The sequence below is a fragment of the Vipera berus genome, assembly GCF_964194415.1.
Source record: "Vipera berus genome assembly, chromosome: 2".
Taxonomy (NCBI): Eukaryota; Metazoa; Chordata; class Lepidosauria; order Squamata; family Viperidae; genus Vipera; species Vipera berus.
This window is the reverse complement of record NC_138203.1, coordinates 198,443,016-198,459,118: the sequence shown is the minus strand read 5'-3', so window position 1 is coordinate 198,459,118 and position 16,103 is coordinate 198,443,016. Positions and strand designations below refer to the sequence as shown.

The window sequence follows — 16,103 nt, the reverse complement described above, 5'->3', positions numbered from 1 at the left end:
TTCCCTTCTGAAAAACTGGACCTCCAAAAAACAGCACAAACACCTTTTTTAAAAACAAATCTGCATTTTGTTCCATATTGTATTTTAAGCAATCATAACCATAGAGCAAATGAAAAAAAGTATAACGTTCCTCAACCTGGTGTCAATAGGCAGGCTGGGAAAGTTGTATTTACGAGTCAGTTCATGGGACTGTCTAAAGGGAACTATCGTTGCCTATTCTTCTATCCACCAATTGCAGAGCTCTCGAAGTCATCCTATAAGACAAGGTTTGAAAACCCCAGCAATTTTATGATATGTGGTCTGGCGGGAGAATTCTGGGAATGGAAGTCCACATATCCTAAGAATTACAAAGGCTGAGAAACACTGCTGTGAAACCAGAAGTCTACAGACAGAAAAAACTGCAGCATTTTCTCCAGGTTAAACAAAATAATTTGGATCAAGCTGTATCCTCTCTTAATCCAGATACACCAGGGGTCTTCAAACTTGGCCCTTTTATGACTTGTGGACTTCAACTGCCAGAATTCCTCAGCCAGCCACGCTGGCTGAGGAATTCTGGGAGTTGAAGTCCACAAGTCATAAAAGGGCCAAGTTTGAAGATCCCTGAGACATATTCACCCAAACGTTTGGGTCAGGTTTCAGAAGTGATGCAGAATGAAGAATGCTGCCCCATCAGATTTGTTGTTACATTTATGGCTGGCAATTTAGGGACCCAACTCATTCCACTCTGGTGCTTAAAAGAACTGATTAACTTTGGTTCCAATTCAGTTTGATGGTGGGATTCACATTATTTCATGACTCTGTTGAAAGTGACACCTCAATTCTCTGACACCAGAAAAGAGAAACCCATTTGCTTGACACACTGGTTTTCAGTACAGAACTCCCCCAACCACCTACTCTATTTGAAGAAAACGTGAAATTATGTGAATCCCCACCATTATCTTCAAGTGGCCAGGTACAGGTGAAGCCAATTAGGCTTCAATTGCTGAACACAGCCATATTTCTTTTGACACCCATTGGGCTTTGGGAGGGCTTAAACATGCAGCTGGAAACCAAGAAAGAAAAGAATGAGAGAGATTTCCTCCAGAAGGACCTTAAAGCATGAGAGAGTTCACAATTTCAGCAGGACCAGGATTTCATTCCCCAAACGAGAATACCCTGGGGGGAAAAACAGCCTTAAAAAAGGTCAAAGCAGTAATGCTAACAAGCCCCTGCTCAAGAAATATCTAAAGAGGTATCCTCAACCTGCACTCTGAGATGCAGTTCTCCTCAGCACTGGAAAAATGTCGTCCTAATAATGCATCACAAAAATCTGAAATCTAGGACTTCAGACCAGAGAGCCGTGTTTGGCTTACACCTGGCTGAGACAAATTCCAGGGGATGTAACGCTTAAGACCCAGGCCTTCAGTGGAACACCCTTTCTTCAAGGAATGCATCTGTGAGATTTATCCTTATGGAAACTGTGTGTGGAGTGGGTCAGACCAAAAAGGGAAACACACTTCTAGGCTGAGGAAGAAGATAAAGTCTTCCCAGCTCAATTTTTAAAATCCATCCAGTCTTGGCCAGCAGGGCTAATGACAAAGAACTGAGGGACTTGTTGCCCAAAATACCTATAGCAGAGGTCCCCAACCTTTTGGGCACCAGGGAACGATGCCATGGAGAAAGATTTTTCTATGGACCTCAGGGGGTGTGGTTTTGAATATTGCTTGCATCCCAAGGAGAGAGCTTTGCTTGCTTGTGCAGTCTGCTTGCTGCCATGCGGACTGGTGCCGGTCCACGGACTGGGAGTTAGGGACCCCTGACCTACAGGATCCCTTGAATATGTGCAGTAGATACTCAGTCATCTAGGTCCTAGTTATCCCAACAGTGCTTTTTTCAAAGGGCAACTGACTTCCTTTGTTTTTCCTGGAAGACATTTCACTTCTGATTTAAGAAGCTTCTTCGGTTCACTGTTCAATGAAACTGAAGAAGCTTCTTGAATGTGAAGTGAAACATCTTCCAGGAAAAACAAAGAAAGTCCAGTTGCCTTTTTGAAAAGCACCTTTGGTATAGGGTCCCTTGTCTATCTACTATATTACATTTGTGCAAAAGGGGGGAGGGTCCTTGTATCCTGTGATGGGCAATATTTTTCAGGTCAAAGGCTGCAATTCAGTCTCTCAATTGGTTAGTAAGAGTGCAGAAAACCCTCCAATGAAGGAAAGGACAATGTCCTATCAAAATTTGGTGGGAGATGTTACGAGTGGGAATGGGACTGTACCAAAGTGCACTCCTATTCCTCTTCCTATATTAACCTAAAAATAATGCCATCCAGATTCTACTATTTTGCTGCTGAATTTTCACAGCGTGACTGCAAAATGCTGTTTATTCAAATGTAAGCACAAACAGTTCTGCATAAGAAATGGCTGTGCTCTGCTTTCAGGTTTTTTATACACCAGCTGCAAGGGGTCCCAAAGCTTTAAGAGCCGTGGTGGCGCAGTGGTTAGAATGCAGTACTGCAGGCTAATTGTGCTGACTGCCAGCTGCCAGTAGTTCAGCAGTTTGAGTCTCACCAGATCAGCCTTCCATCCTTCCGAGGTCAGTAAAATGAGAACCCAGGTATGCTGACTCTATAAACTGCTTGGTCACACACTTGGTGCTCAGTGCATCTCTGGATACCCCCAACTTTCCTAGGAATAATGGAAACATAATCCAAGTGGCCTGCTTGTTTTTATCCCCTGCACTCTAGTAATGTGCTTTTTCATGTTTACTTTGCACTGTTCTGATGATTGAAGAATTCACAGAATGCCTAACCAAACAAATGGAAAGGCATTCAGCGCATATAAAAAATGAAGTAGTACTGCCATTAAGATGAAGCTGATATGCATGTCAGATCAGGGTCACCAGTCAGAGAGAACGCTGGGGGCGTGGGGGAGGAGTACAAAAATGTTCTCCCATGGTGACCATATCCTGTCTGAGCAGAAAATTCAGCAGACGGGATAGTAGGAGGTTTTTTTTTTTAAGTGGGTAAAGCAACGAGGTAGCAGTAAAAACAACAACTCCAAGAAGGCAAGCCAAACAAGCTGTAATCCTCAAGGTCACAAAGAAAACCAAGACAAGTTAATCAGAGTATCCGGAAATTTTAGAAATGATGCTGTCTTCTGGCTTAACTTTGGCTACTGGAAAGCTTTATCCTGAAAATCTCAAACAACCAACATAACCTGCTACATTCAACTGGTTCTGAGCAGCACTGGTGATTTTAGAACTGCTTGTGAAAATATGAACAAAGCCTTGTTTGCAAGCTATTAAAACACATTCCTAGCATTGCACTTGCTGCAGAAAAGGTGTGGCTACTTTGGTGAAAAAGAGGGGCTATGCTGATGCTTGCATGCATTCTGAAGTGTCTTGTTTATTTATCCATTCATCCATAAAATTTATATGGCCACCCATCTCAACAAGTGACTCTGGCTGGTGGACAGAATTACAATGAAATAAAAACAATTACTAACATTACAAAAGTTAAAATCCAAAGCAGTGGAGAAACATCAAACCCAAATTGTTAACATAATCAAGAAGCAGCTATATCTAAACTAAAGCTCATCATGTCTAAAGCTCAGGCACCCATTAGCCTTGTTTAGAATCGAGGGCTAATTGAGGCAACCACAGTTTGAGAGGAAAATCATTACTCTCATTAAAATTCCGTGCAATGTGATCCTTTTGCAACCTCCAACACATTCAACTTGGCACCACCACAGCTCCCTTAGCCCAGATTTAAAATCTAAATGTGCAAATCATGGGCTTATGGAGATCCACTCTTTTCTGATTCCTGTGCTGGAGCCTGGACTCATGCTTTCAAGAGACATCTAAAGCAAGGATCCCCAAAGACCGGGCTATGGCCTAGTCAGGTTGCAGCCCATTGGGAACTGAGCAGCAGGCAAGTGCACAAGCATGCGAATTACATTTGTGCAAGCAGCACATGTGCACATGAAACCATCCTCTCTCCCCCCCCCCCCTGCCACCACCACTGGTCCACAGAGATGAAAAGATTGGGGACCACTGATCTAAAGCATTCCTTATATTCTAATACTCCAATGATGCAAATGGTTCAGAATGTGGCAATGCAGGTAACTTGGGAAGTTTCTTGTTATGCCCATTTGACACCCTCCCCCTACTCTGGGGGTCTTGGTAGGCCACACATTAAACATGATCCACCAATGTGCCCTGGCTGCCAAAACAGCCAATGCAGTTTTGGGCTGCATCAACAGGAGTACCACGCTAAGATAACAGGAAGTGACAATACTGCTCCATGCCACATTGGTCAGATTACCCCTAGAATACTGTGTCCAGTCCTGATCCTCACATTTATGACCGGTTGCAGCGTTGAATGGTCACAGGACTGCGATCTTTCTGCTGTTAAACCAGCAAAAAAGAACATCCATTTGGTTTATTTAACAACTGTGTTATTTGCTAAACGACCGTGTGATTTGCTTAATGATTGTGGTGATTTTAAGATGAGGTCACCTGAGTGCCTCAACTTACAACCGCAACAACTTATGACTGAGTTTCCAGTCCTAATTTTGGTTGCAAGCTGAGAACTACCTGTAGGCTTTGTTTGTTTTTTAGATTCACTGAGGTTCTTTTCTGCAATGGGGAAACGTGCATTTTCATTTTGTTCAAGTAATAGCTGTCCAATCTGGTTTCCCACATCTGCTTCTGTTTGACATTTCTGATGAAACTCAGACAGCCTATCTCAAAACAACAGGCTCATCCCAACCCCCCTGCCTCCTTCTATAACCCCACATCTCCCACTTACTCACTCCACTGCAGAGAAAAACAATACAGTTTCCTTTCCTCGTTGACTAATCTAACATTCTTGACTGCTGCCTATGACTGTGGTGTTTGATAAAGGAATACATCAAAATATACTTGCGTTCTCCTTCCAATGAAAATTTATTTTTCTTCCCTTTCAGTCATGTCCGATTCTCTGAGTTTGCTTGGACGTGGTGTCAAATGAGATGGGGACATGTTCACCTTCACAATTCCTAGTGCAATCCCTTCTATACATGGTTACCTTTGCATGTGACTCAGAAACTTCAGCTCAGTCAAATTTTAGCCAGGCTAATCTCACTGGTATCCCATTGCACTCCCTTCAATACAATTAATCTAGTGAGCGACCTCTTCTGCATGATCCTCACAGCTTATTCAGTCCCATGAGGGGGCCCACCCACAGCTGCTCCCACCAGCTTGTCTGACGGCAACTCAACACTAGGCCTTCTGTGCAATGTGCAATGCATTTTTAGAAATAGGACAAGTTTAGTGGTTTTTTTTAAAAAAGCTCTAAATTGATTATTTTTGTGGCTAGCTGGTGTTTAATAATTTGAATTATTTCAATTGATTAATCTTTGTTGAGAAGGTTTGTTACAACTACCAAGAGCCATATAGAAATATATTAGTAACAACAAATGACTCCAAGATTACAGGAGCATTTTGATTCATCCATACATTCCTGGATACTATAAGAGCTAAACTTTTCTTTCTGTCTTAATCCTTACCTGTCTATTTCAATTATGAGCTGCTTTTTATCATTACAAACAATGTTGTCTGTATAAAGAGATTTCCTAGAGCAAAACAACAAAGATACCAGCATACTTAGGTTAGCCAAAGTAAAAATAATTCAGGCACTAAATGATATACCGTACATATAATCCATGGTGAGAAAAATCTACCCTACAGCTTTCTCATCTGCTTTAGACTTCCCTTCCCTCTTTCCCTTCCTTCCTTGTATCTTTTATAAGGTAACAAATATGAAAAGCCAGTTCTAAGGCAATCAAAAGAGAAAAAATCACACCCATCAACTTTCCCACACCAACCCTCACAGAAGATTTCACAGTTGTGGTCTGTTTTGAAATGAGAGCACAGTAGCATATAACCAGTTCTCACACTCCAGTATCAGATGTTTGTAAGACTGTTGAACCTTTTTTTAAAAAAAATAACATACTGTCATCTCAAAGCTTTACAGTATGATTATGCAGCTAGTTAATGTTTTCAACTTCTGTGTAGAAATTATCCACATTATCCCACATCACTTATCAGCTTCTTATAATTCCTTCACTACATTTTTGCATTCAGCCAAGAGGGTGGGCGGATGGTGGGAATGAGATGACAGATTGGAAGCAACGGGAACTTCCCCAAATCACTCAACATGCCTCTCCTGACCCCACTGTATCTAAAATGTTTCAGACAAGTCAGTAGTTAACAAGAAAGGACAAAATATTCACCAAGGACCTCCACTTTAACAAGTCTCTTTCATGTATGCATAACAGGGTCGTTTCCGATGAACAAGTTTTGACTGGATCCTATAAAGAGGAGGAAAATAGTTCTGCCTTCCACACAAAACCACCCCTTACGTAAATCACACACAGCAGATGCCCAGAAGGATTCCCTTGCCGTGTCTTCCAAGGTTCCAACCATAGCACTAAAGAATGGAAGCCCAAGTAGTCCTCAACTTACGATCACAATTGAACTCAAAATTTCTGTCGTGAAGTGAGACAATTTTTAAGTCAGTTTTGCCCCATTTTATGATCTTTCTTGCTCGTCGGGAGGAAAGCCATGGCAAATCTAGACAGCACACTAAAAAGCAGAGACATCACCCTGCCAACAAAACTGTGTATAGTCAAGGCTATGGTCTTCCAAGTTGCAATGTATGGCAGTGAAAGTTGGACCATAAAAAAGGCTGAGCGCCAAAGAATTGAGGCCTTTGAACTATGGTGCTGGAGAAGACTCCTGCGAGTCCCTTGGACTGCAAGGCGATCAAACCGGTCAGTCCTAGAGGAGATCAACCCTGACTGCTCTTTAGAAGGCCAGATCCTAAAGCTAAAACTCAAATACTTTGGCCACCTAATGAGAAGGAAGGACTCACTGGAGAAGAGCCTAATGCTGGGAAAGATTGAGGGCAAGAGAAGAAGGGGACGACAGAAAATGAGGTGGCTGGATGGAGTCACTGAAGCAGTAGGCGTGAGCTTAAATGGACTCCAGAAGATGGTAGAGGACAGGAAGGCCTGGAGGAACGTTGTCCATGGGGTAGCGATGGGTCGGACACGACTTCGCAACTAACAACAACAATGATCTTTCTTGCCACAGTTGTTAAGTGAAGGCGGCTTCCCCTTTTACTTTGCTTGTATCATAAATACATGCCAGCTGCCAAACATCCAAAAGTTTGATCTCATGACCATGGGGTCATGCAATGGTCATTAAGTGTGAAAAATGGTCATAAGTCATTTTTTTCAGTGCCATTGCAACTTCAAATAGTCACTAACGAATGGTTGTAAGTCAAGGACTATCAGTAGATGCTAAGCCAACAGAATCTGAACTCATTTTTTTAAAAAGAATATCAATAATCCAGTTACACCAACAAAATGTCTATGGAGATTCTCAGTCATCCAGGTCATGGTTGTCCCAAAGGTGCTTTTTCAAAAGGCAACTGGACTTTGTTTTTCTTGAAGATGTTTCGCTTCTCATCCAAGGAGCTTCTTCAGCTCTGACCAGATGTGTGTCCTTCCATTCCCCACCATCCAGCCAGAGCTGAAGAAGCTTCTTGGAAATGTCTTCAAAGAAAAACAAGAAAGTCCAGCTGCCTCTTGAAAGTTCTGACTGAAGAAGCTTCTTGGATGAATCAGAGGTCATCCAAAACGAGATCCAGTTGCCTTTTGAAAAAGCACCTTTGGATGTTACGCCAGCAATGCATATATGCTCAAGTAAGATAATCTTTTACAAGATTTTCTGAAACTTCAAAGAAAAAGGAAAAGGGTCAAGCTGAGAGTAAACACTACAGGACAGTGATTTTTTTAAAAAACTATATTTACTTTCAGTGCTTGCACTGCATAGTTCCATGCTATTACTGAAGAGTAAGTAATTCACACTGGATACTTACAACTGAATGTTGTAAAGGTATGACTCAGCCTTTGTTTTTCAGGACATCATACATTGCTATTTTCTAGGTCACACAGAACTGCTAAAGGGCCTGTTATTTCCAGAATTTACTGTGTTTTCAACAGCATTTTTAATGCTTGAGAGACTCAATACTGAATATAATAAATACAATAAATATAAATAGCATGAACAACCATTTCTTAGATAAAAAACCCAGGACATTGCTGTGTCTCTGTCTCTGTCTCTGTCTCTATCTGTGTGTGTGTGTGTGTGTGTGTGTGTCTGTCTGTCTGTCTGTCTGTCTGTCTGTCTGTCTCCTCAGCACACTGTGGTCAGCTAAGGAGCTTTCAGTACATTTAAATTGGTAAATTGAGGTTTTCAACCTCATTCAAATTGAGAAATTGAGGTTTCCAGCATCACATGTTCTGCGATGCTAAACATGTTATCTAAGAAGTTTTATTAAACTCAAAGAGCTTTATTTTCTAACAAGTTCAATTCTGCATTGCAAATATATATATATTCTCTATATTAAACAGTAAAGTAATAAATTATTAACCAATAAATAGCATATAATATGTTCATACCTTCAAAGATCAGTATCATGCATATTGGAGAAGTCTCTTGAGAATACTATGGCTAGCCAAGAAAACAAAGAAATACAGTTTTTTCTCTCAAAGCACAGGCTTACCAGATTGTCATATTTTGGACACATTATGCAAAGACTTCACTTTCTGAGGAAATGTGACAGGAAAAAAAGAAGAGAACAATCAGCAGGAAGAGAGATAGAGTTGATTACAGTGTCAACAGGTGCACCACTAAAAGACCTGTAGAGCCAGGTTGGAGACAACCAACTACTCTGATCTCTATCTACGTAGTCACTCAGAGGTGACACTGATTTAATAGGGCATAATCATGTAAGTTCATAAGTCATGTATAAAGTGAAAAAGTCAAAGGATAAGGACATACAGAAATCCTATAGAAAGCATAAATTTATTTTTTATGTTGCATTGCTAACCCCTAAGAAGCCACAAGGGAAATTAAAGACTAAGCCATCCCATCAACATACTCACATGGTGCAGATGTTCCCTAGAATACTCCAGATAGTAAATTCAATGCTTTTATACAAGAAGGAATATTATCACCCACCAATCCAGTATGAACTGAAATCAAAGTTATCATGAAGTCTTCTACTAAATGCCCTAACATGCTTATTTCAGGAAATTATTGTATTGTCCATCTATAGTGGATAGACAACCAAGAACAGTTAAATCCAAGACTGAAATTTTTAATACTGTGAATAAGTTCTATAGAATTTTGTGAATAACACTGGAAGTTTTTAAGAAGAGACTGGCATTTGTCTGAAATGGTATAGGGTATCCTGCCTGAACAGGGGCTTGGACTAGATAGGTCCCTTCCAACTTTATTATTATATTATTAATTCTTATACATGTTCACTATTTCACTGTTTACTCAAGAATCAAAACTGATCCTCAGCTGGGAAGAGGTTATTTGAATTACCCATAGCAGATTATGGATTTTTTTTAGTGAAGGCTCTCAGCCTATGGAGCTCTCTCAACTTTATTTTAATAATTGTAAATAAGTGAAAATATTTTAAAAGTACTTTTTACCTTCTTGGCATGCAAACAAAGGGAAAACTCAAGATTCCAGCACAACCATATATTTGTTTTGTTCAGCTGAAAGTCCCATGAAAGTCAACATGACTTCCAAACATAAGTAGGAAGACAAGCATAGGTTTTTTAAGAATATATAGAGCAGAAAAAAACAACCAGCAATCATAGATAGATAGATAGATAGATAGATAGATAGATAGATAGATAGATAGATAGATAGATAGATGGATGGATGGATGGATGGATGGATGGATGGATGGATGAAATGTTTGCTCCCTCCAATAGGAAGACAATGTTTCAAATCATGCTTTATCTCAAATTTGCTAGGAAGCTTCATGAATGTATAGAGATTATTAGTTGGCCACATCACTAATCGGTACTGATGTAATCTGGAGGCCAGCAACACAGTTTCATCCAAAACATCCTACTGTGCTTCTAAAATATTTCATAACAAGGTCAGAGGGATAGGAAAGACAGCTATACCTGTATGCTGTTTTAATGACTACATTACACATATAGTTCACATCAGTAAATAAGACGACTTCAGAAGAATTATATTTTCATAATTTTACCATCACTAACCTATTATCAAGAAAGACAGTATCTTCAAACAGGGGTACTTAGCTTTTTGAGGAGGTCCTTGAAGGACAAGGGCATGGTTTGTTGGAATCCAAAATCTCCACAGGGATCAGGTTTTAGAGTCCCCAGTCTTTGCACTGAGCTTTAGGTCAAAATTTGTTACAATTAAATACCCAGATGCCATCAACTCATTTGCTACTGTGTTCTTTCAACAGAAGTTGTAAAAAAGACACCAAGTTAACACTAGTTCTGTGTTCTCCCCAAGGCTGCACATTCTTACTCAGAAAACTTTGAAGGTACAAAAAGAAACCATATTTGTGAGGGTAAAAGAAATACTATTTGGAAGGGAAAATGTTAATTTGTGGAACTCTTTCCATTACTGCTTTAGCTTAGAATGTTTACCTTAAATTGTTCATTATTCAAATTCCTTCAAAACGTAATGATAAAGGGTAAGTTTTTGAACACCACCAATGACCTATACAGTTCAATATATGGGAGTAATTATACTGTACATACTACCCTGCATGCTTTAGCTGTTCTAAATATTTTTTTAAAAAAATCAATCTCAACCTGAGCAATACTTAATTTGCCTCTTTGTTACATTTTCAACTTCAAGTGCTTCTAACATATGTATGGAAATAATTTTCCTCTGAGTTAGAAATATCACAAACATGTGAGTAAGCTTTCAAGGCATCAAAAGCAAAACTGTAAAAAAAATACTATTTTTGCCTTTCTTATTTAAAAACTAATGTCTTTTTTAAGATTTGTGACATATCACTTTAGACAAATCTTTAAGGGAATTTGACCAAATGGCTTGTACATTTTCTTCCTTGCCTTTTTATCAAAAAAGGGACCAATTAAATATGGATACAGAACAACCATTTCCAGTATCTGTCAAAAACAGATTCAGATTTGGCCTTCAATGTAGTAAAGATAGATAACCTTTATTCTCATTTTTTACTGTGAGCACAATGGTACATATTAAAAATGAAATTTAGTTGCTTAGTCTCAAAGTGTACACATAAGTAACACACATTTAAACATCCTATATACAACGTATGTATAGACGTACAATCTTACATATACATAACATATAATAGTAATCACTGTCCATCTTGAATACATAATGAAAGGAGGAAGCTTGAGATTCACAAGGTTTATACTGTATGGAACAAAACTGACTGAATTTGGATGTTCTGCTTCGGATATCACAGATCCTCCTCCCAGAAGGAAACAAGGAAAACAGGTCGTGACCAGAATGTGTCGTGTCCCAGACAATCTTACGGACCCTGCTCAAGCAACGCTTCTGTGCTATGTCCTGGATGGGAGGGAGGGAATTGCCAATAATCTTTTCAGTCATCCTCACCACTCTCTGCACCACCTTCTTGTCTGAAGCAGCGATGCTTCTAAACCAGACTGTAATGCAATATGACCGGATGCTCTCAATCGTCCCTCTGTAGAAAGTGGTAAGGATAGGAGAAGGAAGATTTGCTTTTCTCATGCAACGCAGAAAATGCAGGCACTGTTGTGCCTGCTTCACCAGTGTCTCGCTGTTGAGCGACCATGCCAGCCTACTTGTTAACTACCTACTTGCTGGTAACCAACTCCACATGTGAATCATTAATGCACAGAGAAGTGTGGCTGTGGCTGCCTTTTCTGAAATCGACAACGATCTCTTTGGTTTTTCCAGTGTTTAAAACTAGGCTGTTTTCCTTACACCAGTTCACCAAGCCCTCAACTTCCTTGCGGTAAGCACCCTCATTGTCATCATGAATAAGGTCCACTACTATTGTATCATCTGCAAGCTTCACAATATGGTTGGTGGCAAACCTAGCACAACAGTCATAGGTCAACAGGGTGAACAGCAGCAGACATAGGACACAGCCCTGAGGAGAACCTGTGCTCAAGAAAATGGTGTTAGAAATATTTGTTCCAGCTCTCACATTTTGGGGCCTGTTAGTAAGAAAATCAAGAATCTAGTTGCACAAAGGTGTGTTTAAGCCTAAAAGGCCCAGTTTGTGTACTAGATGCTGTAGAATGATTGTGTTAAATGCCGAACTGAAGTCGACAAACAACAAATGCGCATGAGTATTTATTTCCTCTAAGAGCTTCAAGCTCAGCTGGAGAACAGAAGAAATAGCATCATCCGTAGAGCGATAAAATAATTATCTTAACTATATTGCAGGCTTGCAAAATCCAGAACTCTTTTAGTATATTGATAAATTCCATAAATGATATTACCAGCAACAAAAGCATATGTTTTTCTTTTTTCAAACATCAGAAAAAAATGCAAAACCTATTTTAAAATGTTCAGTTTTAAACATCTTAATTTCAGATCTTTATTTTTATGGCTGAAAGGACATGTATATATATACCCCTAGTGACCATATGCCTTTAAAGTATTGATGTCTTGAAGAAGAAAGCTTTATTTTTACTGACAATTTCATTTTTTTCACATGGAACAGCCTGTCTTGGATGCCTCCTCATCTATCTGACAATTGAGTAGGGATATTTGTTTTCAGACTCATCCAAACAATTGAATTGATTTGCCAAATCCTTATCACATCAACTTTTCAACTGATTCACTATTTGTTTCTTTAATAAATTTTGAGTATGTTTAACCCTTCCCACAATCAATCTCGCTTCAAACCTTCTTGCTGTCTCTTCTTTGGCTGGTTTACTGTTTTCATACATTAGATAGTTACAAGCATACATTGCAACTTATTATAAGAGTCATAATTTGTTTTGGTATCCTTATTGACTGCCTTGGGCCACCCCACCCTTCAAATCCATATGAATATCAAATGCTGTAGAGAAGATATTAAAGTTATTTTCTCCCAAGGAACTCCACAGTACACAATACTGTTTCCATTAATAGATCTTATCAATCTAAACCAGTCAATTCGGCAACAACTAGTGGAGAACTGCCATGGAAAATAATGTCTGAACAAGCAAACATGATGAAAACACAAATACATAACCCTTTAACAAAGGCTTATGGTTAAAAATATGTCATGGGTGACTTTGGGCCAGTCATTCTCTCTCAGCCCAAATTACCTTACAGGATTGTTGTTGTGAGGAAAGGAGGAGGAAAGAGTATTAGATACCATGAGTTATTTATAAAAATAAAAAGGTAGGATACAAACCAACAAAGAAATAAATAAACATGAACCCAAATTCTTATCCCAAGTTCTCTAAGAAGCCACCGCTTTAACATTCAAAATCCACCAGTATTATAGTCAAAATTGATTCCCACAGTAGTTTCCCCTCATCTCAAGATGAATTTTTCAGATTTTGTTAACAAAATTCATTTAAAGAACTGGATTTTGGGGAACTGCCAAAGGCAGAAGCCAACTTGCCAAATCCAAGCTGCTATTTGTGTGGCTGCCATAAACCAAAGTGCATGTTTTTAATGACACAGAGTTTCAATTAGCTACTGCCAAGGGATGTCAAAGAGAGATGTCTCCAGATGGGAGGAGAAAATGCTTGGGTGCAACAGCACAAGTTAAAAGGCACTGCAGGAAATCATGTAATTACTCAACTGAGCAGTCAGAAACTATACAAACTTACAGGCCATGCCAAATTCCTTTAACCAGAGTTTTCCACTGAGAGTTGTATATTCACGCCTTATACAGTGTATTCAATATATGCAGGCAGCTGTACAATATGTATATAATATTCCAATTATTCTCAACAAGAGAGTTCTTTCACACTCGACATGTCAGTATACAGAACACGCTCCTCATTTTCCATTTGAGATCCCGAACACAGCCAGCCACAGTCTACTATGTGTTTTATGAATGTGCAAATCCAACCTTTAATTGAATTTACCACTCAGAGATATGCACAGGGTTGGCTTGGAAAGCCATTCCTTACTTCTGCCTTGTTGGGATGCCAACATTTACACAATTAAGGATTTGCAATGGCCAAAGACATCTGGCCACACAAACAAAACATTAGCTGTATTCTAGATAACATAATGGCACAGATAGAAGTCTGACAATCAGCTTGTAAAATGTTAGTGAGGGAAATAGCTGTTTGTTTTACAAAGGACAAGCAGAATGCTGAAAGATTAGAGAAAAATAAATACTCCATTCCTATGCAGAGCTACATAAAAAAGATTAGAAAAACATCCTGAATGCATTGTTATTTGGAATGCACCACAAACATCAAGCTTCATTCACCCATATTGAGTGAGCTCTATCTTATCCAGTGTATTGCAGATTTCTGAGAAATCATTTGCAGAAAGAAATGCTTAAAACAAGAAGAAAAATACTAGTAGCTAATACTCTCTGATCTGGTTTCCATATCCTGAAATTGTTGCACCAAACGCAGGGGAAATATTTCATTAATAAAAAGTATCTTCATAGAAGCAATGGGCTTCTACTGTACAACTGAAGCAATTGTTCAGGGGAATACATGCAACATTATCAATTTATCTATAAAATCAAGTCCACGATGGATAAAATCCATCAAATAGAAATTAATTTGGGTCTAATAACTCTACCTGAATACATTTAAAACCCAAATACAACGTAATAGGGTCCCCAAAATCAAATCTGAAAAAACATTGAATAACTGTCAAAAAGTTAAGTGTCCTTTAGTGTCATCTAGTGATTATTTAGGGTTGTTTTTCTTGTAAACCAGCCTTAATCTGCAAGCAGGAAAGCTCAACAACTGTATATTTGTTCATGCTACTACAGTAAATAGATGACATGAAATGCATAATCTCTCTCGCCAAGGAGAAATCTCATTCATTCCATTACAGTGAAAGATGGCTCACAATTCAACTCAGCTGCCTTTTTACCAGTTGCACAAATTAGTTTCTGCTCTCAGTGGGGCTCCCTGGGGTGGGTTGGGGTGAAAGAAATTCCTCTGAAGGTAATGTGACTTTATTTGATATAAACATCTCAAGGACCGGGTAGTACATATGCTCACAATTACAGCTATTAGTATCATTGCTGGAGCCCAACCAGTGATCTCCTACCACAGCAGAGCTATAAAAAAAATACTGCAAGGCAGAATCCTTTGGAAAGCTCAGATTCCCAACAACTGGAGAGAAGAGCTGATGGGTGTCATCCTAACAGCTCAATACCTTCTTGGCCACAGGGACCAAATCTACTAGATCGTTTTAGTTATGCATATGGACAAGATCCTCGGTGTTCAACTGCACACCTTGTTTACACGCGCTCTTAAGTAAATTAGCAGACCTTCCACTCGGGTCCTAGCTATTCCCCGGTAGGAGCCACCTTCCCTGCCACAAACACAAAACCGCATTTTATGGTGGTGGTGGGGGGGGGGGAAGTAGCAACTACTCCCGGTTCAGGAGTGCGCTTAGGTGAAAGCGCTTTCGCAAGAGAAGGCGACTCCCTTTCAGCTAAGCTCTAACGCTGGCTTGGCCCCGCAAGACTCTCTCTCAAGCAAAGAGACCAGAGGGGACGGAGATCTACGTCTCCCCCTCCACTTTAGCGAGGCGACTGCCCGATCCACCAAGGAAACGGACGGGCTGCTCCAAACCCATTAAGCTCTTTCCAACGCCGGGCGAACGCGAGTGCGCACATAGCCTCTGCCCGCGTCCTAATGCCAGCGGGAGGGGTGGGGGGTCCCAGACAGCGCAGTCTTGTTACTCACAGAAAATCGGTCCAAGTCCGTGGCAGCCATAGCCGAGCAGCTCCGGAGGTCAGTGGCCAGGAGTTCTTTCTCGGGCGCTAGCTAGATCGAGTCGCCTCGTCCCAAAACCTGCTCTCCTCTTCCGATTGATGCAACTGAATGAATCCAATATGGCCACTTCCTGGAAACTCCCCGTTCGGCTGGGGAGAACGCAGACGCGGCCCGCCCCTCGGCGCCCGGGGCTCCCAGCCGTGGGCAAAGTCAAGGAGGGCGCTCTTTGGAAACAGCCCCCCGTTGAACCCCTCCGGCTGGAGAAGTCTCCCCGGAGCGGCGAGAAAAGCACCACGTTACTTTGCACCTATCCGGCATTCCATAGAACAG

General features: G+C 40.2%; 1 protein-coding gene across 7 annotated transcripts in view; it reads right to left on the bottom strand.

Moving 5' to 3' along the window:
- The window catches only part of SEPTIN8 (septin 8), a gene marked incomplete at its 3' end in the record, with an annotated part of 78,371 nt that extends 62,450 nt beyond the window's left edge, over positions 1–15,921 (bottom strand). For 6 of the 7 annotated variants that reach the window (XM_081320427.1, XM_081320428.1, XM_081320430.1 and 3 more), the window contains exon 1: positions 15,744–15,921. In XM_081320427.1, coding sequence (XP_081176553.1) covers positions 15,744–15,773 — 30 coding nt within the window. In that variant the 5' untranslated portion in view covers positions 15,774–15,921. The remainder of the gene's footprint in view (positions 1–15,743) is intronic. The other variant, XM_081320433.1, reaches the window with a different exon arrangement.
- Between the last annotated feature and the right edge of the window lie 182 nt (positions 15,922–16,103).